The sequence below is a fragment of the Capricornis sumatraensis genome, chromosome 6 (genome assembly GCF_032405125.1).
Source record: "Capricornis sumatraensis isolate serow.1 chromosome 6, serow.2, whole genome shotgun sequence".
Lineage (NCBI taxonomy): Eukaryota > Metazoa > Chordata > Mammalia > Artiodactyla > Bovidae > Capricornis > Capricornis sumatraensis.
In genome coordinates this window covers 25,278,128-25,305,313 of record NC_091074.1, presented here as the reverse complement: position 1 = coordinate 25,305,313, position 27,186 = coordinate 25,278,128, and the positions used below count along the sequence as shown (strand labels likewise).

Here is a 27,186-nt window from a genome sequence, read left to right as displayed (position 1 = left end):
GTGGGTTGCCATTTCCTTCTCCAATGCACGAACGTGAAAAGTGACAGTGAAGTTGCTCAGTCGTGTCTGACTCTTAGTGACCCCATGGACTGTAGCCCACCAGGCTCCTCCATCCATGGGATTTTCCAGGCAAGAGTACTGGAGTGGGATGCCATTGACTGCCTAGATCCATTTTATTTTTGTTCTCTGTCAGCCACACCTGGTCCATTTTCTAAGTTCTTTCTTAAGGGATTTCTCTTATTTTTACTTGTCCTTAAGTGATTCTATTTTATTTTTGCAAAAGCAATACTGAATACAAGAAAATCTATATGCAAAAAACAAAATTTAAGCAGCATTTTGTGTTTACCATAATGAAATTTAGTGAGAAAATTTTACTGTAGAAGGTTAGAGGCGTTCAGTACAGCACACAGAACATATAATGAGCAGAACAACATTTTAGGATACTGCTGGGCTTCAACCGTGATGAACAATATTTGTTAACTCAGCAGGCACCCAGTTATAGCTGCAAGTATTTCCTTACAAACATGACACACTTTTATGCAAATATTGAAAAGTATTTGTGAAATCTTTGCTGAGGGAAAATAGTATCAATCCCTAAAACATGTAAGATGTATGAAATTCCATATACACCTTACTTACAGCAGACTCTTAGCCTTGAATTTTTTTGTTTGTCTTTAAATTATTTGTTTCTATTTTGGCTGTGCCAGGTCTCAGTTGTTGCATGAGGGATCTTCAGTCTTTGTTGTTTCAGAATGAGAATGAGGAATCTTTTTTTTTTTTGGCAGCATGTGGGATCTAGTTCCCTGACCAGGGATCAAACTTGGGCACCCTGCATTGGCAGCACAGAGTCTTAGCCACTGGACCACCAGGGAAGTCTCTTAGCCTTGATGTTAGTAGAGTAAGTTGAACTAATTAATGAATTTGATCAGACGACTTCAGGCTGTGATTGTGATGAAACCACCCAAAGCCAGTCTCCAACCGGACTTGGAGAGGATTGTTTTGTAGTAGAAGAAAAGGTGTTGGCGTGGGGACGAAGATCCGTGTGAGCCCACGGGGGCTCTGTCTCTTGGCAGTTATTCTCAGGAAAGTACCAGTGGTAGTAGATTCTTGATGGCACCAGTCATGCAGTGGCAGTCATACCTTTCATGGGGCCAGTGGCAGAACCCTTTCAAGAGACCGCAGGCTACAGCTGTACTTGTGGCAGTGGGGCCTCTGCTTCTCTTTTCTCTTTGAAAGTGAAGTTTGGCCACTCTCCTCCTCCCTTTACTTAAATTTTATTTTAATCAATTTTTTTTCCAGCACTATAGAATGACATCACATTTCCTCTCACCAGTCCAAAGTTGAGAGAGAAAGAAAATGCATTATTTGGATGTAATCCAAAAAGATTTGGCTGTGTGTAGGCATAAATGATGACAGACATATATATTTCTCTGGTTCTTGATTCCCTTCCAGATGCACCATTTTTAGGGACAAGAAAAAACATTTACATTTTTACGTTTATTTTTTGGCATGTAGGTAATGTTCAAATGGTTCAAAATCAGTCTGCATTAAGTGGACAGTGAAAATTTTTCTTTGCATCATTGTCCCCCAGTAACCTCATTTTCCCCAACGGGTCACCCTTGTTTTTAGCTTCATGAATCATCTTCCTGAAATCCTCTAGATCTATACAAACAAGAAAAAATACATGTTCATATTTTAAGAAAGACAAAATGATTTTTAAAATTCATTCCAGCAACCTGCTAAGTACTTCTTCCCATATCTAAAGCTCATATACAAAATTCTTCTCCTATTTTATGGTAAATGGCAGTACAAAGGACAGAGAACTCACAGGTGGAAGAGAGCTTCCAGTAACTGACATGCTGAAGAAGGGTAGCAACGTGCAGTCAAATCCAGACTCTCAGTGTATACAGTTTCCCTTTCTTTCCCTTTCTGAAAGTAATGGGAGAGAGCCGGGAGGAGCAAAAGGAAAAAGAAACTAGACCCATACCTAGAAACTATTTGCAGGTACAGTGTGGTTGTCTTTTCAAATCAGCTGCCTTTTCTATTATTTCCTAAAGTCATTAACTAAACCATGACCAGTGCTGACCCAGTTTGGTGAGTTCAGAGCAGAGCCCATGGTTTTGGCAAAGCATTCAACTGGCCCTAGAAATGAGCCAGGATCTCATTGGAGCTGAAAGAATTACTGTGTTTCTTTCCTCCTGAGGACTCTCTCTGGGAGCATATCTGGAATGAGTGAGTGTGGGGGAAGAGGTGGCACTTGCTGGGAGGCAGGGCTGTGTGTGCGTGTGGAAGGGCAGCTGTTCTCTGGTGTTACTTTGGAGGCTGCAATTCCCCTGCTAGGTTTCTTAGCTCATCCTTTCTTGTGACACTTTTCTTATCCTAACCTCTGTTCTCTCTCTCGAAATCTTAAACCAATGAGGCTAGAAGCAAGATGGATGTTTGAGGGTCAGGCTTGGACAATCCATTCAGGTCAAGTTTTCTACCCTCAGTGTTTTGAGTTAACCTGACAATAAAAAAATTACAGCACCAACTCCTACTTACGTTAAGACTTGACTTTGAAATTCTTCCTAGTGAGTCAGATTAAAATGTATCTCCTAGTAGGATCATCCTTAAAACATCACTGCATATATCAAACATTGGCAAATGCCGTTGAAAATTATGAGGACTTCATGGCAGGCACAGAGCTTGGCATGAGTAGGTAGATGAATAGCCACTCCAAATCCTCAGCAATGATTGACCACCTTTCTATGGTATTTTGTAAAAACATAACATCTGCTTCCCCACCCCCATGAGCTCAGTAGTTATCAAAAGGGTCTTTTTTCTTTTTTTCGAAACAGTGTTTTAAATATGGGCAAGGAGTCAGTTTAGACTCAGAAGAGCACTTTCATTTTTTTAAAAAAATTATTGAAACATGGTTGATTTACAGCATTCTGTTAATTTTTGCTGTATAGCAAAATGATTCAGTTATACATCTATATGTTGTTTTTCATTTCTTTTCCATTACGGTTTATCATGAAATATTGAATATAGTTCCCTGTGCTATACCATAAGACCTTGTTTTTTATCCATCCTATATATGTTAGTTTGCATCCGCTAACCGCAGTGTCCCACTTCATCCCTCCCCTACCCCTCTCCCCATTGGCAACCAGAGATCTGTTCTCTATATCTGGGAGTCTGTTTCTATTTCAGAGATAGCTTCATTTGTGTTATAGATTCCACCTATAAGTGGTATTATGTGGTATTTGTCTTTCTGGCTTTCTTCACTTAGGATGATAATCTCTAGCTCCATTGTTGTTGCTATAAATGGCATTATTTCATTATTATGGTTAATTAATAGTCCATGGTGTGTGTGTGTGTGTGTGTGTGTGTGTGTATCTTCTTTATCTATCCATCTGTCAATGGACATTTAGATTATTTCCATGTCTTGGCTATTATAAATAGAAGAAATCTTTCCTTTTTAACGTCATTTTTCTGAAAGTGGGAGCCAAGTGATTTGGTGAGATTGAATAAGTCAGATCTGGTATAAAATCTGTCCATCTGTCCATTCATCCATTTATCCAACAGATGCTCATTAAGTCTCATCATCTAGGAAAAGAGAGACCAAGTAAAATAATCCCAGATTTTGGTAATCTTTATGAAGGAAACAAATAGAAGGCTGTACTGCAGGTAGTGGTATGAGAGTGGGTATATATGATAGATAAGATAGGTAAAGACCTCCAATAAATAGGCATTTAAGTTAAGACCCCAAAGGATGAGAAGAGTTAGACTTGTAGAGAGTGAAAAAGAGCATTCCAGGCACAGGGGTCACCATGTCCAAAGGCTTTGGGGTACGAAAGTCCACAGTACAGCTAAGGAGTTGAAAGACCAGTGAGAATTTGAATTCCAGCTCTGACTTGGAATAAGCTACTCAATCTTTTGCACCCTCATTTCTTTATATTTGAAAATGAGATAGTAGGCACATACCTCCTGGGGTTGTTGGGAGAATTTGATGACTATTAAATGAGATAACACATAACCTGCTTGAATCACTTTCCATCTACACAAAGATCTCTGAGGCTCCACTAGACCCTTGTAAGCTGATGTGTTTGATCTGTCTAGTCTCCTGATCATTTTATGTAGACTTGAGAATCAATCATCACTGGAGCCAGAAAACATCCTCCATCCCTGGTGTTTCCACATTCACCAAGAGGAAAGACTAGGCAAGATTCCATTGGCTAATCTTAGAAACTTTGGAAATGAGAATAGAAAGGGAGAGGGAAAGAGGAAGAGGGAGAGCGAGAAAGTAAAATGAGAGGGTTTTCTTTTTGTGAATGTGCTTTATCACTATTTTGAAAGTCAGGTAAATTTTTGTTTTTACATTTGGGGAGATTTGAGGTTTGGGACTAGGTGTTCAGAAAACAGAATAAAGAGAAATGAAATAATCATCATTGAGTACCCCATATATTACAGACAGGATTCTTGGAAGGTTATGTACTTTATTTCATTTAATTTTTACAAGAATCCTGCAAGACAGGTCTTTGTAATCATTCAGTCAGTCAGTCATGTCTGACTCTTTGTGACCCCCATGGACTGCAGCACGCCTGGCTTCCCTGTCCTTCCATCTCTTGGAGCTTGCTCAAACTCATGTCCATCAAGTCAATGATGCCATCCAACCATCTCGTCCTCAGCCATCTCCTTCTCCTCCTGCTTTCAATCTTTCCCAGCATCAGGGTCTTTTCTAATGAGTTGGCTCTTTACATCAAGTGGCCAAAATATTGGAATTTCAGCTTTAACTTCCAATAAATATACAGGACTGATCTCCTTTAGGATGGACTGGTTGGATCTCCTTGCAGTCCAAGGGACTCTCAAGAGTCTTCTCCAAAACCACAGTTTAAAAGCATCAATTCTTTGACACTCAGCCTTCCTTATGGTCCAACCCACATCCATACATGACTGCTGGAAAAACCATAGCTTTGACTATACAGACCTTTGTTGGCAAAGCAGTATCTCTGCTTCTTAATACACTGTCTACATTTGTCAAAGATGAGGCTAAGGGGGAAATGCAAAATTCACTCCATTACTCCCTCACTTTGTAGAATTTATTATGGAATTGGACAATACCTTGCTAATGATGAGAGTCTATAAAGTTAGAATATGGTGTATGTGGTTGACATATTTCTTTAGAACACTTTATATTGGGATGTGTGCTAAGTCTCTTCAGTCATGTCTGACTTCTTGCAACCCCTTGGACTGTAGCCCTCCAGGCTCCTCTGTCCATGGGATTCTCCAGGCAAGAAAACTGGAGTGGGTTGCCATGCCCTCCTCCAGTGTATCTTCCCACTGGTTTTCTCAAGGATTTAACCTTGTCTTTTATGTCTCCTGCATTGGCAAGCAAGTTCTTCACCACTAGCACCACCTGGAAAACCCCAATTATTGGGCTAGAACCACATTATCACTAATTGATTAATACTTAATTATCATAAATAGTAATTATTAATGATAGTTCATAATAAAAATAATAAAGCCATTATCATGCATTTGTCTCAACACTTACTGAATACTTAACTATGTCTTAGGCACTGTAGCAGTAAAGATACCTTGTGCACAGCTTGTTTTGGGAATGGAGAATGAGTAAGAGTCCATTACAGTGCAGTGGGGTAAGAGTGGTTAGCAGGGTCTCGGTGACAAAGAGTCTTGATGCCATGGTAAAGAGTTTCAGATTTCGTCCAATGGAAGATAAGCACATGGTCAGAGTAGCATTTTAGAAAGACTGTTCACAGTTATTCTTAGACAAAGCTTTGCAAAACCACCTTATCCTGTGGGGCCATGTTAATAACCTTCCTTATACATTATGTTCCCTCCTTCCTTTCAGCAACAGTGGACAGTGCCATGGACCTGATCCTGATCAATTCCCTACCTCTTGTGTCTGATGCTGAGACATCCCTCACTTGCATTGCCTCTGGATGGCGCCCCCATGAGCCCATCACCATCGGAAGGGACTTTGAAGCCTTAATGAACCAGCACCAGGATCCACTGGAAGTGACTCAAGATGCGACCAGAGAATGGGCTAAAAAAGTTGTTTGGAAGAGAGAAAAGGCTAGTAAAATCAATGGTGCTTATTTCTGTGAAGGGCGAGTTCGAGGACAGGCAATAAGGATACGGACCATGAAGATGCGCCAACAAGGTAACATGCCTCTTAGTTGTGAGCAGATGAGGTCTACTGAGACACACACTTGCCTCTTGTCTTGGCAGCTGCTCACTCAGGCTGGGCATGAGCCACCTGAGTGTGGAGTTTGAAGACCTTGTCTGCCTCTTTCCAAGAGTTACTATCTCTAGTGTACAGAGAGCATTAGTGATAAGAGATAATCCAGTCCAGCTCCCTCATATATACCCCTTTCACTAGACATTGTGCCTAGTTCATGAAATGAAATGAACATATATATCACATGTTCTACTGAAGACTCCATGGTCCTGGTGGAGACCTGGACATGTTACGTGTATATAACATGATTCACAGCAATGAAGACAGCTGTCCACTGCCAACTCAATTTAGTTAGTTACTTGGTGTATTAGTTATCTATTGACACAGTAATTATGCGTAACACACAGCTGAAATCACAGTGGCATACTATAATCAACAGTCCAAGGTTGTGTGTCTAAGTCAGCTGGCTTGATGTGATGGCTCTGCTGGTCTTGATTGGGTGGCTTTCTCAAGTGTATGGATGTTGGCTGGCTGTAGGTTTATTAGGCTGGCATTGCTTGGGCCTCCTTGGCTCTGTTCCAGTTGACTGTTAACCAGTTAGCAAGCTAACCTAGGTATATTCTCATGGAGACAGCAGGGGTACAAGACAGCAAGTGGAAATGTACAGGGTTTCTTGAAACCTAGCCTCAGTACTGTATGCCCTCACTTCTGTCTCATTTTATTACCCAAAGCAAGTCAAAGAGTCGAGCTAAAGTCCAGATATGGGGACACTGCACAGTTGAACAGCCAAGAGTTTGGATACAAGGAGGGATGAAGACTTGGGACCCTTTTTATAGGCTGCCATTCTTGTTAGATTGTGGTTTAATTTTAGCAGTTGAGACAGAGGATGTCGAGAGCCTTTTTATGGCTGATCCACGTTGATGTTTGACAGAAACCATCTACAATGCTGTAGAGCAATTATCCTTCAATTGAAAATAAATAAATTTAATTATATAAAAAAGGAATATTACTCCTTGCTATGCCTCACAAGGCAGTGATGTGATGGAAGTGGGGCAACCAAAGAAAAATAGAAGTGGGTACAAGTTGCAACTTTGGGCCAGTCCATCAAACTCATGGCAGTTGGAGGAGATGTCATTGTAAACATTGTTTAATGACTCTGTTCTGCCCTAAGGCAGCAAGATTTTAAGATCAAAGTGATAAAACCATTATTCATCAAAAATGAGGGAAAAGGCTTTCTTGGCAAAACCCTAACATTCACCTTTAAGTGACACCAGGCAAGTGGGAAAAATGCACAACAGAAATTCCCAGGAATGCGGCTCTCCAGTGAGGGAAGAGAGGTTGAACAAAGGGATGTGAGGTGTGCCAAAGCTATCATGGCTGAAGTCGACTCTGTTATTTTTCAAATGTGGCATCTGGGATTTGACTTGTATTAAGAGTTATGTCCTTCTGCGGATATGTCCACATTCTGAACAAAGATGATCTGAGATTTGTGCTCCAGTGGCCTCACAGGAATGAAGTGAGAAATGCCTTTTCTGGGCTGTCTTGGAAATGTATAAATAGGAAACCATACAGCATATTAAACCAAAACATTGGGAGTCTAAAAACAATTATAATGATCCCTCCAAAGTGAGAGTCCAGGTCAGCACTGGTAAGGATAGTTTAAATTCAGGTAAATGAGGCTAAGGCGGGCATAGATAATGACGAACAGTGCAGAGAAGGTGGTTTTTTAGACTCACATTCACCTGAGTTTAATTATTTTTCTACTACTTACCAGTTGTATGACCTTAGCGAGTTATTCAACTTCGATTGGTCTCATTTTTAATCATCTGTGAAATGGGTATATCTTCAAAAGTGTCTTAGGTTTTAAATAAGAATAAGCTGGTACATGCAAGAAGCCAGCTCCCATGAGTGTAAGATTTGATTTACACAGTCGCTATGTTCCTGAAAGCCCGTGTAAAGTGAGATATTGCAGAACAATTTACATAAAAATAACAATAGCCGTTTGTAAATGGTGGGAAAGGGATTTGATGCCAGGCAGTCTGGCTTCAGAGCCTGTATTGTGCTACCCTTTCCATATCACTCTCACTTAAGGTTAACAACCCTCCCCCATTCTGAGCACTTGTTTTGTAAAGTACAACAACTCTAATGGAAACCCCAAAAAGCAACCTAGAGCACAGAGAGATGGGGGTGAAGGTCAGCCAGACACGGGTTTGAGCCCAGCTCTGCAACCTACTTAAGTTGCAAGTTACTTGACTGAAATCGTAGTTTGCTCACTTAAAAAATAAATGGAGAGAGAGACTTTACCACATACGTTTGAGGATCAAATGAAACTGCCAGCATTATCTGGCTTACACTAGATGTTCAATAATTATCATTATTTAGTGCCTTGTAATGAGCAATAATTTAGTGGAACTGTTACTTTTCCCTTTCAATTATGGAAAATTTTAATATCAGCTGTCGACATAATTGTGGAGGTTTAGACAAAATAGAAAAATAGGCAGTACGTTCCCTGCTGTATTTGAATAACATCATATCAGGCTGTTGAACTGATTTTCTTCGACCATCCAATGGCTGAAATATGGTGCAAAGAAAGTGATATCTTTTATGGTGAGTCAAGAAAACCTCCAACACTATGTCTTCATGACACTATTAATTCACTACTAAAACTTCTTGGGAACTCAGGAGTGCCTGCCTAGGGACACAGCAGGATAGGATAAACACCACTATATTCCTGCTTGCTGCTGACTCGTGTATCTGGGGAGGAAGTGGAAAATCCATTTGAGATGTGGCAAAACATGGCTTAAATTGGCTCGCATAGTCCAAATGGCCAAATAGCGGAAGGATTTTTTTTGTTTGTTCTATCAATGGCATCATCTGAAAAAGTCAAAAGCAGTTTGTTCAAACCTCCCTGAAAATTGCATTTGGGGGTAGGGAAGTATAAATGAAGTTTGAAACACTTTCACATCCAAAGATCTGTTTCAGAGTGTTCTATCAGAGGACAGCTATGTTATTTTTCTTCCTATTTTCATTTGAGAAATAGCTTTAAGAACATGTAATTTCCCAAACATGATTTATGAAGTTGACAGATTTGCCATTTGTATCTGAGTAACTCAAATGAGCATGTTAAAAATATAAAGAAAATAGAAAAATTAGAAATCAGATTCTTTCATGTATTCTTTCCACAAGTATCCTTAAGCCTGTATTTGTGCCACGCATGGGAGGTGCATTGATGTTAACATTCTTAAATACTTACTATGTGCCTGACATCTCCGTAGCAACTTTTTATACACATTGCTCTGTAATTGAGTCATTAGCAAATGCATATCTGATGAGGACCATTATGATTTCCTATTAATAGATAAGCATTATAACTATTGTAACTTAGAAGCATTTACATACCTGGTTCCCTGTATTGGACCTGGGAAGGTGTACTTGGGCCAGATCCCAGAATCAAGGCCCTAACCACCACCCTGTGCTGCCTTCCAAAACCGCCATGAGCCTGCCCTCCTGGAACGCCCAGTCCAGTAGGAGAGATACACTTTGCGTGGGGCTGTAATTGGGAAGGGCTGAGCATGCAGGAAGACAGTCCTAGGGCAGTTAACCTGGATTCCTGGATGTGAGAGTTGGACTATAAAGAAAGCTAAGTGCCAGAGAATTGATGCTTTTGCACTGTGGTGTTGGAGAAGACTCTTGAGAGTCCCTTGGACTGCAAGGAGATCCAACCAGTCCATCCTAAAGGAGATCAGTCCTGGGCGTTCATTGAAAAGACTGATGTTGAAGCTGAAACTCCAATACTTTGGCCACCTGATGCGAAGAGCTGACTTATTTGAAAACACCCTGATGCTGGGAAAGATTGAGGGCAGGAGAAGGGGACAACAGAGGATGAGATGGTTATATGGCATCACCGACTCAATGGACATGGGTTTGGGTAGACTCCAGGAGTTGGTGATGGACAGGGAGGCCTGGCATTCTGCGGTTCATGGGGTTGCAAAGAGTCAGACACAACTGAGTGACTGAACTGATTCTGGAAGGCCCCTGGAAAAGTGATGTCTCAATGGAGACTGCTGATTAAGTAGGACTTGGTGAGACACAGAGAAAGGGAAGAGAAGAGAGAAAGTGGACGTGAGTGATCACGTGGTCTGTTTATAGCACTGAGCACAGTTCAGAATGGCTGGAAGTGAGAAGTAAGGACATGGGCCTAGGGGAAGATGATTCTGGAGGGCTTATGTCTGGAACAAGGCTGGCGATCTTAAGTGTGTGTCTCAACTTTCACACTTACTCATGGTCAGGAGGCCTTCAAGAAGGGGCTTAGTCACCCTTAACTCCACCACCCACATGATAGACGTGGATATCTTGTCTTCATAGGGCTGTAAGGTAATTACTCAAAATAATAATGGACATAAAATGAAAGATATTTCCCATAGATGAAAAATGATTGAGCTAAGTTTCAGTTGTCTCCTTCAATTTAATGATAAATAAACACTAAGAGTTATAATGTCATTTTACTACCTTGTAGTTTCTTCTCCACTCCTTAAGGAATAAGTGGATTATATTCTCGGGTAAGATCTGTGAGTTAATTAACCAATCCAAATGGTCTCGAGCAAGTCATCTTCTAACATAGGCCTCAGTAATCTCATTTTAAAAATAAAATGTTGGGCACTTCCTTGGAGTTCAGTGGTTAAGACTCCACATTGCTAACGCAGGGGGTGCAGGTTCGATCCCTGGTCAAGGAACTAAGATCCCACATGCCATGCAATGTGATCAAAAGATAAAGAATAAATAAATACTTTTTTTTTTTTTAATAAAAAAAGGTCCTAGGAGAGGCCTCTGGAACCGAACTGCCTGCTTCAAATCCTGGCTGTCCTGTGAACTTGCTGTGTAATCTTCAAGAGAATTTTTAACCTCTCTGGACCTTGATTTCTTCATTTGTAAAATTAAGATAATTGCAGTACCTATCTCCTGGAGATATTATGAAAATTAAATTTGTGCAAGTTTCTTAGAACAATGCCTGGTTCATAGGAGCTTATCGTTTTCATGATCCGGTCAAGTCACACGATTACCTATGTGTAAAGTTTGAGCCGGATTCTGGTGTCATCAAGAAGCCCAGTTGCAAGGTTGGCTTGTGGATGCCCCTCATTAGTCCTCAGCAAAGAGCAGTCAGCCTAGAGCCATGAAGGCAGGAGGTGGCAGGCTGGGCGGCAGGAGAACACTGCCGTGTGACTGTGTTCAGATCCTCACAAAACAGGGAGCTTAAAAGGCACAAAGTCTGAAATAATAAAGAACCACAGAATGGGCAGAAAGAACAACGACGCTGGAGTTGAGCCGAAGGGGGAATCTCGGTTCCCTTTCAGAATACAATGCTGAGTGAGAAGTCCCACGGTTAGCTAAACAATCTTCACACAAAGAAGCAGAAAATATAAACAAACCACAGAGAAAGGAACAACAGCATGAAATGGTCACAAAAAATTCTCACAGGAGCCGAAGGGCATGTCGCAGAGAGTAAGAGCCACTTGGGTTAGATTGCGAAATGAAGCTTCTAGCCAGGCGACAGGGAGCCCTGGAAAGTGGCCCTTGGGGCCCCCTGTCTGCCTTCCCCACCACTCGTGGCCACACTGCACGCGTCAGCACAGCAGCGTGGCCTTCGTTTATATTTGGGAAGGATCCTGACCTCTTCTAGGCACCCAGAGCTTTCACATACATCATTTAATGTTCATGTTTGTTGTTGCTTAGTCGTTGTTTAGTCTCTTCGTCGTGTCTGACTCTTTTGCAACCCCATGAACTGTAGCCCTCCAGGCTCCTCTGTTCATGGAATTTTCCAGACTAAAATACTGGAGTGGGTAGCCATTTCCTCCTCCAGGGGATCTTCCCAACCCAGGGACTGAACCCACATCTGCTACACTGGCAGGCAGACTTGACCACCATGCCACCTTGGAAGCCCTTTAATGTTCCTAACAACTGTTTAAGGTAAATACTTTTACTTCCAAATTACAGATGAGGAAGCTGAGGTGTTCAGAGGTGAAGTAACTGGGTCAAAGAGGTTCAGAAATTGGCAGAGGGTGACCTTAAGCCCAGGACTCTCTAATTCCAGTGCTCACGGCGCTCTTTGATCTACACCACTCTCCCTCTGGGTCCAGATTCATCGCCATCTGCCCCACAGCATCTCTGTGGGAAGCTTGCAGAGTGCCATGCCTGGGTTGGCAGGTACTAAGGAAAGCAAGCAGATGTACCTAAAGCCCAGGTGCTTTTGAGCATGGTTCAGAGGCATCATGTGTCTTCACAGGGTAGCTCTCTAAGCTAACATGAAAATCCCTGACTCCTGCCAAGTCCCGGATCTCATCCTCTGATTCAAGTTTCAGTTGTTCCTGGAGAAGCTATGTAACCTCATTTTCTCATTTGCTTTTTTTTTTCTCTCTCTTTTAACAGCTTCCTTTCTACCAGCTACTTTAACTATGACTGTGGACAGGGGAGATAATGTGAACATATCTTTCAAAAAGGTATTGATTAAAGAAGAAGATGCAGTGATTTACAAAAATGGTGAGTCCATGTGTTTTGTTTCATTCCTGCACTGTTGTGTAAGACATCAGACAGCCAAGCAATATTGGGTCATTATCTCATTCCAATCTGGGGGGCAGATATTTGAAGTCAGGCTGCTAAGTGAAAATGTTAGTTGCTCAGTCCTGTCTGACTCTTTGCTATCCCATGGACTATAGCCCACGAGGCTCCTCTGTCTGTGGAATTCTGTAGGCAAGAATACTGGAGTGAGTAGCTGTTCCCTTCTCCAGGGGATCTTCCTGACCCAGGGATTGAACCCTGTTCTCCTGCACTGAAGGCAGATTCTTTACTGTCTGAGCTACCAGGGAAGCCCAACCAAATTCTATGATAGAAGCTGTCTTAGGTAACATGTTTGGTTACTTAAGTAAATTAAAACGGAGATTTATATACATATGTGAATGCACCTACAGTGTATTGGGTTAGCCAAAAAGTTCATCTTTCCATAAGATGTTATGGGAATATACAACATGAACTATGAATGTTCGACAAAATTCCATCATGATGTAATATGTGGGGTCTCAAATTCTGCCATGTGACCCTGTTTGATTGCAAGGCTAAGGGAAAGGGCAGAGTGAACCTGGAATGCCAATTGGTGGTGATTATGGGGGTCTAACTGTGCAATGCAAATCTGTCTGTGTCCAACTACAGTTTGGGACTGTCTGGTGGCAGTTGTCTCATGCAGCTGAGATATTGATGGGGCCTAGTCTGGGTTCTGTGGATGGCTGAGACTTACAGGTGGGAGTAGTAATTCTAGGTGTCTCTTAATTGATTAGTTGGCAAGGTTACCTGACATTTTCCCCAGGTTTTTCTAGTTGCCTCTCCCTGCAGAAGATAAGAACGTTAGGCTACCCTCATCTCCATGTGTTCAGTGGTGGCCCTCATAGACTAACCTATCTGCTCCAACACCATCCTTTTCTCGAGTTTTGGGAGAGCATTCAATAGCAACCTTTTCATTCTTTTCCCACATCTAATATACTTGAGCACGTTTTCTATATCAGGTCAGGGAAAGCTGATCAAGTGGAGGGGCCAGACAAGGGAACAGGAGTGTTTGAGGGTGACCCATGGTTCTTCACTCTCCTCCCTTACAGGTTCCTTCATCCACTCGGTGCCCCGGCACGAAGTCCCTGACATTCTGGAAGTGCATCTGCCTCACGCTCAGCCCCAGGATGCTGGCGTGTACTCGGCCAGGTACATAGGAGGAAACCTCTTCACCTCAGCCTTCACCAGGCTCATAGTCCGGAGTAAGTGACGGTGTAGCTGTTACAATTTTGAGTTGTGAGTAACCAAAACTGACTCTGGATACTCAAGCAAAAACTGGGATTACTTGGAAGTATACTAAAGACTCTTAAAAACTGATTTAAAGGCTGACAAGCAAGTTCTAGAAAATATCTTCCAGGGAAGATCTGCAGCTCAGCACTGCAGTGTGGGAGGGTGGACTTTCTCTCTAGGATGCTACCATTACCCTAACTTAGCTTCAGTGATGTTTCACTTACTTCTAAATGTTGAACTCTCAGGATGAAGAGTCAGATTGGTCTGACATTTGTCAGGTGTCTACCTGCCTAGACCAAGGAGTTATAGGTGGGGGTGGAGCCACATATTACAGCGAGGGCTCTAGGACCTCACACGTGAATAGCAGCAGTTTCCTCAGACAAAATGGGAATCCCTCTGAGATGGACAGTCCCCTAAAAAGGTGTCTGCTACTGGGAGAAGAGTTAGGCCTTCTGGGTTAGTCTAATATCTAGTTAAACACTAAGTCCCCCATAAATCACACACTTTTGAGATCATTTAACTCCCAAATGTGTTTTCTGTTTTCAGGTTTGAAAAATGCAAGTATTACAACTAGTGAAAATGTTTCCCCCCTATTATAGCTATCAAGGTAGAGAGTAACTATCACCAGTCTTTTTTACCAAAAATTGGTCTATAGAAAGCAAAAAATTTGCCCTGAATTTTCCCCAGTTGTGTTAGGTATTCATGATATGAAATGTTCAGGCCTTCAGGTCTAAGTATTCTGACAGGGATCCTCTGTCATTTCTCTAATGATTAGCACCCCTAATTCATGAAGAGCACTTGTTTTGCTTTGCATTATATTCATGCATTCATTCATTCAACAAATCTGTGTGGATTATAAGTCTCTGCCAGGCATTATGTTGGTGTTGAGAATACAAAGATAATAAGATGAATGACTGTCCCTCAGGTAATTCTCAAGCAGAGCAGGTACATACATAAATAGATAAACAGGTATTGCAGTATGGCAATAGACCTGTGAAAAGTGTGGTTCATCTAGTTTGGGCAAGTAGAATCTCCTTTCATTCATCTCCTTTCTTTGAGAATCTGAATGGCAAGGACACAATTTGCATTCACTTCATTAAGATGGTCTCTCCTGATATTGAAACTCCAACTAAAAATCTTAATTTATCTACTTAAATGATTGTAACATATAGTGGAACTATATACATCTTTGTTCTGTATTTTCCAAGTCTCATGTAAATGTGTTACCATACTTTCATAACCTAAAAAAATTTTTAAAAATAAAAATATGGTCTCTCCAGTGTGATATAGCACCATGTTCCATGCTCAGAGTCAGGGATAAAAATTGGCAAATTTCCTAACAATATCAGAAACATCAGATGTTGATACATGATAAAAGGTTTAAAGCTTTTTTTTCTTTAACATCAGAGCAAATAAGACTTAGCATAGTTTAGAATTTAAAATTCTCTTGAACTTTTAAGATGAAAGACTTCGAACACATTTTGATCTCCAATTTGTCTCCTTTTTAGACTGTCAGAAGCACGTTTATTTTCTTTTGCTCTCATTTCAGTAAAACTGTTGGAAAAGCACTGCCAATATCTAAAATCATTCTAACAAAGTTTGAGCTGGGTCACAACCATCCCATTTAAAATTACTTTTCCCTACTTGGGGCTTCCCTGGTGGCTCAGACAATAAAGAATCTGCCTGCAATGTAGGAGACCCAGGTTCAATCCCTGGGTTGAGAAGATCCCCTGGAGAAGGAAATGGCAACTCACTCCAGAATTCTTGCCTGGAGAATTCCATGGACAGAGGAACCTGGTGAACTACAGTCCCTGGAATCTCAAAGAGTCTGACACGACTGAATGACGAACACTTTCCCTGCTTGACCTCTTTTATGTTTACTAAGAAATGAGGTATAGTTGAAGGCATTTGTCCATTTCTCATAACTAGGATATCTTTTCAGGTAAATTTGAACCCTAGGAATCAGTTCAGTTCAGTTGCTCAATCATGTCCAACTCTTTGTGACCCCATAGACTGCAGCACGCCAGGCCTCCCTGTCCATTACCAACTCCTGGAGTTTACTCAAACTCATGTTCATTGAGTCGGTGATGCCATTCAACCATCTCATCCTCTGTCGTCCCCTTCTCCTCTTGACTTCAATCTTTCCCAGCGTCAGGATCTTTTCAAATGAGTCAGCTCTTCGCATCAGGTGGCCAAAGTATTGGAGTTTCACCTTCAGCATCAGTCCTTCCAGTGAACATTCAGGACTGATTTCCTTTAGGATGGTCTGTTTGGATCTCCTTGTAGTCCAAGGGACTCTCAAGAGTCTTCTCCAACACCACAGTGCAAAAGCATCAATTCTCTGGCACTTAGCTTTCTTTATAGTCCAACTCTCATATTCATACATGACTACTGGAAAAACCATAGCCTTGACTAGATGGACCTTTGTCGGCAAAGTAATGTCTCTGCTTTTTAATATGCTGTCTAGGTTGGTCATAACTTTTCTTCCAAGAAGCAAGCGTCTTTTAATTTCATGGCTGCAGTCACCATCTGCAGTGATTTTGGAGCCCCCCAAAATAAAGTCTGTCACTGTTTCCACTGTTTCTCTATCTATTTGCCATGAATTGACAGGACTGGATCTTTGTTTTCTGAATGTTGAGCTTAAAACCGAATTTTTCACTCTCCTCTTTCGCTTTCATCAAGAGGCTCTTTAGTTCTTCACTTTCTGCCAGAAGGGTGATATTCTGTCATAAAGACTGAATATTAAAAATCAAACTGGTTATATTTACAGGGTTTCTTTTCAGCATAAATTCTCTCCATGACAGTATAGCAGATTCACTTTGCTGTACAGTGGAAACTAATACAACACTATAAAGCAACTATACTCTGATATAGTTTTTTTTTTTTAAGATTTTTTGAAAACATTAAGATTGTAAGATTTCTCTTTGGATGCCATGGATCTGTAGTTTTCTAGAACACAATACCTTTTTATATTTTGAAGAAAATCACAGAGGCCTAACTGCATAGGAGAAGGAAATGGCAACCCACTCCAGTATGCTTGCCTGGGAAATCCCATGAACAGAGGAGCCTGACAGGCTACAGTCCATGGGGTCACAAGAGTCGGACATGACTGAGTGACTAAATGACAACGAACTGCATACTTGTTGCTTATCAAGGAACTCTTTTCCTGCCTTCATCCCTGAGCGATCACCCCATTTATTTCCTCAAGCTTAATCCTTTTCTCTTTCCCAGGATTAAGAGTGAAACTGTGACAGGTCTACAGATTGGTACATAGGTTAAAGTAACAGGAGACCCACTTTTATCCCGGGGTTCTGTCATCATCAGTTTTCAGCGTCTGAAGATAATCTGGGGTCTGGCTTTCAAGAAATCACTGATTGTGTAGGATTTTCCCCTTTATACATGAAGGCATGTAAACATTAGCTTTGAGACATTTTGTAGCTTTATCTGTTAGGTGGTTGCCTGTCAGACTGGGTCTGTGTTGACAGTCTTACTGATTATTTTAGAGAAAATACTGATAACCAGGAGTTCTTGCCAAAAATATTATAAGCCATTGGCACAGGTCCAAGTTTACCACTGTGAGACTCATATTCAGGGACAAAGACATTAGTTCCTTTCAGAAGAAAGATTAAACTAAATTCCTGACCACAAAAGGTCACCCCACCCCACTCCTCCTGAGTTTTCCTTATATTAGAAGGTGTCTTTGGGTCTAATTAACGATCTCAAATCACCAGGCACTGAAGTGGAGGAGCCAGGAAATATGAATCTAGGAAGTCTTTTACCATTCTTGTGCTTTCGGTTTTGAATCTTGCTTCATTTCTTCTGTGTTTTCTACCTGAAAAATATTTGAGTGCTACTAGCTCCTGCTTCCCCTTTTAGCTTGTTTCCCTTCTCCACATTCTTCATCTTTTAAAAATTTTTATTTAATATTGAAGTATGGCTGATTTACAATGTTGTGTTATTTCATATATAGAGTAAAGTGATTCAGTTATGCATATACATATATCTATTCTTTTTCAGATTCTTTGCCCATTTAGGTTTTTCTCCACATTCTTTAAACTGGATGTTCCCAAATTTGACATGCCTCAGAATTATCTAAAACACCTGTGAAGCATAGGGTACTAAGCTACATCCAGAGTTTCTCATCCAGTAAGTCATAGATGGGAGTCTGGGGTTTGCATTTCTAACAGATTCCCAGATAATGGAGATGCTACTCATCATGGGTCACCCTTTGAAAACCACTACTCTTGTCTCTAACTGTACCTGCAGCTCCTCAAACATACCATGTTTTCCTCCCAATCTAGCCTTTGCCCAGAGCACACTCTCCAGCATTATCTTCTTTGTCACTTAGGAGGTCTTACAGATTCAACTCATACCACCTCCTCTGGGAAGCCTTCCTTTATGCCATATTCCAACCCTAATACAGATTAGATAGTTCTCACACTGCTCTATTTAAAATGAATGACCAACAAGGATCTACTATATATATAGCACAAGGAATACTGCTCAGCGTTATGTGGCAGCCTGTGTGGGAGAGGAGTTTAAGAGAGAATGGGTACATGTATAAGTGTGGCTGAGTCCCTTTGCTGACCACCTGGAATTAGCACAACATTGTTGATCAGCTATACTCCAATATAAAATGAAAAGTTAAAAAAATAATTGGGTACTTCTATCTTTGTCTTTATCATGTTCCATTACATGTCTGTTTCCCGCATTGGATTCAGCTTTTTGAGAGCATAGGTTGCGTTTTATTTATCTTCATTCACCAGTGTTCACTCATGTGACTAACATGTCGCAGGTGCTCAGCAGAGCTTTGAGGAATGAATGTGCTCCACTCACCAGAGTTTTGTTTTCCTTAACCAAAGGATGTGAAGCTCAGAAGTGGGGACCTGAATGTAACCGCATCTGCACTGCTTGTATGAACAATGGGATTTGCCATGAAGATACTGGGGAATGCATTTGCCCTCCTGGGTTTATGGGGAGAACGTGTGAGAAGGGTAAGTCAAGAGTGCTTGATGAGTACCTTTGGATTTAAAATCCATCATTGCTGAATCCAAATTTTAGATCTGGACACGGTTGGGGATGGAAGCTAAATGGCCTCTGTGACGCGATATGGTACCTTTGTGTGAATTCAAAAAAGGTGCCCTTTCCTGAAGGCTCTTTATTGTCAACGACTGGAAAGTTGTGAAAGTCACTCAGTCGTGTCCGACTCTTCACGACCCCATGGACTATAGAGTCCATGGGATTTTCCAGGCCAGAATACTGGAGTGGGTAGCTGTTCCCTTCTCCAGGGGATCTTCTCAACCCAGGGATTGAACCCAGGTCTCCCACATTACAGGTGAATTCTTTACCAGCTGAGCCACCAGGGGAAAGTTGTAACAGGTGTACAAATCTGTGACGTCATTGATGTGAACACCATTCCGTCAGTTTGTGCAATGCACGGCCTGCATAACTGGGAGTAGTGGCTCCTATGTCCTGTCCAAAAGGCAGTTTCATTATCTGTAAGGTGGACCATAAGGGTTCTTTACCCTGACTATTCCATGTCTCAGACTGGACTATCTTCCATGTTCAGTGGTCTAGGAGAGACCCTTGAAAAGAAGAATCATGCCTTTCAAAGGGTTGGGTATTTGCCTCTGAATTATCTTTTTCTCTCCCATAGCGTGTGAACCACACACATTTGGCAGAACTTGTAAAGAAAGGTGTAGTGAACCAGAGGGATGCAAGTCCTTTGTGTTCTGTCTCCCAGACCCCTATGGGTGTTCCTGTGCCACAGGCTGGAAGGGTCTGCAGTGCAATGAAGGTATGGGCCAGTCACACCCTGAAGGGACAAGGTTCTAGCAGGTATACCAAGGAGACCCAGCTTCCCAGATATCGGTGTGTAGGACATACCTGGACTACTCAGTCAACTGTCTTTGCTGAGCTATAGGGTTTTGAATCAAAGATACTTTCATCTGAAGTTAATTATGCTTTTGTATTAAGACTCTGGACCACTTAGAAAGTGCTGCTGATACACATCACCTGGGGATCTTTTTAGAACACAGATTCTGATCTATAGGTCTGGAGGGAAGACTGAGGGTCTGTATTTCTAACAAGCTCCCAGATGATGCTGTTGCATTTCAGACCACATTTTGGGCTGGAAAGGCATAGATTTATTTCTTTTTCACTACATCATAAATATCAGTACTTTATGTCAGATACAGACAAGATTTGGGGTTTGAAAATCGAGGAAGTTAAGATCTTATCTTCTGTGCCCCTTGCTCAAGCGATACTAGCTTCACCTACTCAAAGAAGCTCAGAGGTGTATGTTTCTCATCTACTTTCCAATAAGCTTTTCATATAGACTATCACACAGTAACTTAACGTGAATGCATGCGTGCTCAGTCATGTCCAACTCTTCAAGACCCTGTGGACGGTAACCCACCAGGCTCCTCTGTCCATGGGATTCTCCAGGCAAGAATACTGGAGTGGGTTGCCATTTCCTCCTCCAGGGGATCTTCCTGGCCCAGGGATAGAACCCACGTCTCCTGCATCTTCTGCACTGCAGGCGGATTCTTTACCACTGAGCCAAATAGGGAGCCCGACTTAACATGAATCTGTAGCCAGATATGCTGGATCCTGCCTAACAAATGCTAATGTGGTGAGTTAGCCAGAGCTCAAAGATGTTTCGGTATTTGCTCCCCAAAGTCAGGGTTTTTCCATATCTGGTACTGCTGGGAGATGGACTACATGGCACTATTCCATTTCTTCTTGTGTTGATTGTATTCTAAACATTGTGAAAGTTACAGTGAGGAGACTCTGGAGGGCAGTATATTCCTCTGAGGAGTGTTTATTTTGTTTTGTTATGTCCTATAAGGCAATCAATTTGGGACGACTCAAACTGTAAACTCTGACTCCCAGGCATCAGCTCAGACTCAGTTCATTCCTTCTACCTTTAGATGGGCTGTGTTGAGCCTGCACTTAAGATGTGTGGTTCAAGGAGCAGCCAAAAATTTGGGACTTCCTCCCTCTGGTTCTTCCTTTCTAGATTTTCCCTCTCAATTCTAAGTGGCTGCAGTTACCCTTGACTCTGTCCTCTAAGACTCCTCTACCAGTAGGACTTCAGGTTTTCTCTGGAGTTCTAACATCCCCACATAGTGTCAGCTGTGCCAACATGAGACTAAAAGCTGGGGAGCACACTGTTCCCATATTCCAAGTTTTAATTCCCCTCAGAACCTTCCTGGTCCTTCCCATCCTCCCTCCCACCCCATCACTCTTCAGTGCTTTCAGGTGGCCTGGTAAGTGCTTATTCAACTTGCCTGGAATCTGAATTTCTCTAACCTTTAATTGCTTGGTAATACAGATATATCACTTACTACCTTTTATAACCAGTAAGGTTGATAGCTTGGAGAGAAAAATAGAACTAGCCACTTACAGACTGAGTTTTCACCCTTCCCCCATATTAACACTAGTTGTTGATGTCTTTGTTGACAGCATGCCAGCCTGGTTATTATGGACCAGACTGTAAGCTTAGGTGCAGTTGCACCAATGGGGAGAAATGCGATCGGTTCCAAGGATGCCTCTGCTCTCCAGGACGCCAAGGGCTCCAGTGTGAGAAAGAAGGTAAAGCAAGGTAACACTGTAATCAGGGCCGAGTTCAGCACGTCTGAACCCAGCTTTGCTGGCATAATTCTTGCCCCCCTAGTCCAAGAGTCTTAAACTCCTTCTGTTTCCAAGCAGAAGCAGGGAAGAACAGATCCTCTGTTCTAAAGGACAGCTTTCTGAACCTTCTTTATGGACTCTCACACTGGCCTTTCCCATAAAGAATGAACCTCGTGCACTTGAGTGATAACCAGCCACTGAAGAGCTCTGTCAACCTCTTTGACAGTCTTTTCTAGGATCAGACTTTTCCCTGGATATGCACAGCAGTGAAAGAATTACACTTTTTCTTGGCTGGCTTTCTTCATTTACCATACTGTTTTTGAGGTTTATATATATTGTGGCACATATCAGTATGTTTCTCATTTCTTTTTATTGCCCTACCATCTGTTCTCATTTAAAAATCTTGTTTGAACACAGCCATGCCCCTTTGTTTACCATAGATCACGTGAGGCTGCTCTTAGAACAGGGTTGAGTAGTTACCACCCAGAACATATGGCCTGCCAAGTTGAAAATATTTATTATCTAGTCCTTTAAGGAAAGTCTGCTAACCCCTGTCCTAGAATATACTCTTTAAAATCAAAAGAAGCATATTTTTAAAATTTAAAAATAATAAACACATATTACTTTTTCAGTCAAACAAATATAAATAACATATGTCTAGTGAAATCTGCACTCAGAGTAGTAAGACATTTATAGTCTTTTTTCTGTGAGTTTTAAATATCAGAACAAGTATGGAGAGAAATACCAACTGTTTTCTCAAAAGCCTTAGCTTGTCAGCTTTATACTTTCCCTTCTACCCCAGCATTGGACTTTGCTACAGGGTAGGAATCTGGGAGGGTGTAGAGAGGGGAGGAAAGGCTATGGGGCTGTCAGAGGATGGACTGCAAGTGGGCAACAGACAAGCTTAATGATTTGTCTTTTCTGTTCCACTTCTTTCTGTACTAAGGCCGGTGTTGCAAAAAAAAACCGTGAGACTCTCAAACTTAGACCCAGATTCTGGGCTTTCAAGGGGCAGCCCCCTTTCCCCACACCCTCTACCTGTACCTCCAATCTCCATCTAATCGCAGAAAACTGCAAGGGGACAGAGAAGGAAAGGCATGGACTGAAAGTGTTAGAGCACTTCGAACAATTCCAACACCAGTACCTAAGTGTGCTAAACAGTTTGGCAAAGTTTCTCATTACAGTCTCCCCAGGTCTGCAGATATATCAAAGAATACCTTTGTGGCTATTAGACCTTTTCCTCTCCTGCTCCATACACTTCACTTGTTTCATTCTAGGCTTGAGAGATAGGATATGAATATAAAATATCAATATTGGTGCATTTACCTTGACCCTCACCTCCTCTCACCACTGCTATGGAGCAGCTTGTAAATGACTGCTGTTCTTTTTTTTCTGGAAAGGACACAGCCACTTTTCCAATGTTTTAAGTGCATGTCCATCTCCTACATTACTTACTGAGTGTTGGACCACTTTCAATCGTGTCCTACATGTGGTCCAAAACTCTCTAAGACCCCACAGTTCAGAATAAAATGGTTAAATTTCAGGATTATTCATTCTCTGCTCTGCAGACATTAAGTAAGGAATCCCGATGCCTTTCTTGATATCAGAGGCATTTATTTTCCTTTCTATGTTGGCAGCAGTATTTTTTATTTGGCTACTGATGGGAAATTGATTAGGGGAATTTTATTCCACTTCACCTCTTGGATGTAAATGTGAATATAATTAATCATCAGCCAGTTGCAGTCTTCCCAATCAATGAGACATCTCTCAGATATCAAAACTAATGATCACATTGTTGATCAGAGAATCGGGGGCTTGCAGGGTGGAAGAAGAACTGGCTTTTGTTATTGTTTTTGTAAAAATAAATTCCCTTAAAAAGCAAGAGAGGGACTGGACAGTAAGATCTGCAGAGACGTGATGATGATGACCATTTCAGCATTGAGACCGTATCCCCTAGGACCCTGAGAAAGTACATCATTATGGCAAAGAGTGTGAATTCTGGTTCTGGTAACCATTTTAATGGGAATTGAGAGCAACTACCCCCAAAAATTTATTATGTAATGATAAAACAATAAAATACTTGCCAGATTTCTTGCCCAGTACATGACTTGCTAGATGGTAACTACTTCCATATTTTCTGCTTCTGCTGTGTTAAAGATCAGGTTTCACAGTGTTGTTTCCTTCATTCAGGTGTGCCAAGGATGACTCCAAAGATAGAGGATTTGCCAGAATATATAGAAGTGAACAGTGGTAAATTTAACCCCATTTGCAAAGCATCTGGCTGGCCCCGACCTGCTAATGAAGAAATGACCCTGGTGAAGCCAGATGGGACAGTGCTCTGTGTAAGAGTTATTCTCTCTCTCTCTCTCTCTCTTTCTTTTTTCCTTTGGTAGAACAAATTATAGCTTTTTTAAAAGTTAAAGCATAGTTGATTTACAGTGTTGTGTTATTTTCAGGTATATAGCAAAGTAATTCAGTTATATTTTTCAAGATTATTTTCCAATAAAAGTTATTACAAGATACTGAATATAGTTCCCTCTCTTATACACTAAATCCTTTTTTTTATGTAGTGGTTTGTATCTGCCAATCGCAAACTCCTAATTTATCCCCCACTTGCCCTCTCCCTTGTGGTAACCATGTTTGTTTTCTAAACCATGTATGTTTCCTATGTCTGTGAGTCTGTTTCTGTTCTGTAAATAAGTTCATTTGTGTCACATTTTAGAGTTCACATATAACTGATATCATATGGTATTTGTCTTTTTCTGTCTGATTTGCTTCACTTGGTATGATAATAAGTCCATCCATGTTGCTGCAAATGGCACCATTTTATTCTGTTTTATGGCTGAGTAGTATTCTATCATGTATATGTATATGTGTGTGTGTATCACATCTCAGACAAGACTGGGTATTCATTTCTGGCACTTACCACTGGTTAGGGTGCTACCACATCGTTTTTCTTTGCTTGAAAGAAATAAGGACTAAGCTACTTTCCCACATGTTTCCCTTTCCTCTTTCAACAATGCCAAATGCACCAGAGACAGGTACCACCTCAAATTTCTGTGTGTCACAAGTGGTCTGCAGGAAATTGATTTATTTTGTTGTCTAAAGACTTTGAACTAGTTTTTTTTTTTTCTCTCAAAGATGACCAGGAATCAGCTTGACCACGAGGTAGATCCAAGTGATGTCTTAGGGGCAGAATATGCAGAATATTCACACATCAGATGTTCCTGATTCCCCTTTAACAATACACTAGGTGTAGTAGCAGCCAATTGACAGCTTCCAAAATCTTGTTGGCCTATCCTAGTCACAGCTACCTTCTAGTGAGAGCTGACCACACTACTCACTTAACATTAGTTAGTTATTTTGCAGAAGTGGAAACTGGTTGGGTGAAGTTAAATAACTAAAGAAAGTGAGAATCACTCAGTTGTGTCCAGCTGTTTGTGACCCCATGGATGGTAGCCCACCAGGCTCCTCTGTGCATGAAATTCTCCAGGCAAGAATGCTGGAGTAGGTTGCCATTCCCTTCTCCAGGGGACCATCCTAAGCCTGGAATCGAACCTGCACTACAGGTCCTGCACTGCGGGCAGATTTTCTACTGTCTGAGCCACCAGGGAAGCCCAAGCAATTGGCCAGAATTGGCAGAGCTGGGATGTGAGCTCCAGCTCATGTGTTTTCAGAGCCTTGACTTTTTCCATAATACCATACTCATTAGCCTCTCAAACACTTCAGAAGCCATTTTGTCTTTTCACCCAGCCATCACTGCATTGGACCAGAAAGAAACAAATGTTACCAGAAGCAGTTTAGAAGGAATTAGACTTTTTGCTTGGAAGTGTTTATCCCATACTCCCAAACTCACAACTACAACAGCAGGATCTGCGAGGGCGTCAATCCAACATAAACTTGCAGGGTTACTACAATAGCTTTGGAAATAAGCCAATGCTTATACAAGCATTGGACTGATCTTCTTAATCTCTCCTAGAAAACTTCTTATTTAACAATGAGATGGGGTCAGTGTTATGAACCTTTATGTTTATACCTCTGTAGAAGCTTCTTTTTTACTTTTTGTATTTGACCTTTTCAGCCAAAAGACTTTAACCACACGGGTCATCTCTCCGTGGCTACCTTCACCATCAACCGGATCCTGCCCCCTGACTCAGGAGTCTGGGTCTGCAGTGTGAACACAGTGGCTGGGATGGTGGAAAAGCCTTTCAACATTTCTGTTAAAGGTATGCTCCATTTTCCAGGGGAAGAGATTGTATCCTTGCTGGTTCTGCATTTATGTATTGCTGGGTGCTGCCTTTAGATAGAAATGCCTCTGACCACTTAAAATGCCTTTTAGAATCCTCCAGGATTCTAAGCCTTAAGCAAAAAAATTACGTGCATTGAAATGGAAAGGAGGGATTAAGTTTATGACCTTTGGAATTATATAGGCCTGGGTTTGATTTTTATGGCTGACAGCTAGTAAACTTGGGTGTGGCTTTGAGCAAATTTATTTGACCTCTCTGTTCAGTTCAGTTCAGTTGCTCAGTTGTGTCCAACTCTTTGCGACCCCGTGGACTGCAGCAGGCCAGGCCTCCCTGTCCATCACCAACTCCCGAAGGTTACTCAAACTCATGTCCATTGAGGCAATGATGCCATACAACCATCTCATCCTCTGTTGTCCCTTCTCCTCCCACCCGCAATCTTTCCCAGCATCAGGGTCTTTTCAAATGAGTCAGCTCTTCGCATCAGGTGGTCAAAGTGTTAAGAGTTTCAGCTTCAGCATCAGTCCTTCCAATGAACATTCAGGACTGCTTCCCTTTAGGATGGACTGGTTGGATCTCCTTGCAGTCCAAGGGACTTTCAAGAGTCTTCTCCAACAGCACAGTTCAAAAGTATCAGTTCTTTGGTGCTCAACTTTCTTTATAGTCCAATTCTCCCATCCATCCATGACCACTGGGAAAACCATAGCTATTTGGGCCTTTGTTAGCAAAGTGATGTCTCTGCTTTTTAATATCCTGTCTAGGTTGGTCATAACTTTTCTTCCAAGGAGTAAGCATCTTTTAATTTCATGGCTGCAGTTACCAGCTGCAGTGATTTTGGAGCCCCCCCAAAATAAAGTCTGCCAGTGTTTCCACTGTTTCCCCATGAAGTGATGGGACCAGATGCCATGATCTTAGTTTTCTGAATGTTGAGTTTTTAAGCCAACTTTTTCACTCTTCGTTTTCACTTTCATCAAGGGGCTCTTCAGTTCTTTACTTTCTGCTATAAGTGTGGTGTCATCTGCATATCTGAGGTTATTGAAATTTCTCCTGGCAATCTTGATTCCAGCTTCATCCAGTCCAGCATTTCTCATGATGTACTCTGCTGCTGCTGCTAAGTCGCTTCAGTCGTGTCCAACTCTGTGCGACCCTATAGACGGCATCCCACCAGGCTCCTCTGTCCATGGTATTTTCCAGGCAAGAGTACTGGAGTGGGTTGCCATTGCCTTCTCCAGATGTACTCTGCATATAAGTTAAATAAGTAGGGTGACAATATACAGCCTTGATGTACTCCTTCCCCGATTTGGA

The 27,186-nt window shown here is 41.6% G+C and overlaps 1 protein-coding gene across 1 annotated transcript in view; it reads left to right on the top strand.

The window, feature by feature from the left end:
• Positions 1-27,186, top strand: part of TEK (TEK receptor tyrosine kinase) — a 101,146-nt gene that overhangs the window by 37,465 nt on the left and 36,495 nt on the right. The window contains exons 2-9 of the mRNA XM_068973560.1: positions 5,852-6,163; positions 12,605-12,715; positions 13,822-13,974; positions 18,865-18,996; positions 19,659-19,799; positions 21,470-21,598; positions 23,828-23,979; positions 25,719-25,863. Of these exons, the coding sequence (XP_068829661.1) occupies positions 5,852-6,163; positions 12,605-12,715; positions 13,822-13,974; positions 18,865-18,996; positions 19,659-19,799; positions 21,470-21,598; positions 23,828-23,979; positions 25,719-25,863 (1,275 nt within the window). The remainder of the gene's footprint in view (positions 1-5,851; positions 6,164-12,604; positions 12,716-13,821; positions 13,975-18,864; positions 18,997-19,658; positions 19,800-21,469; positions 21,599-23,827; positions 23,980-25,718; positions 25,864-27,186) is intronic.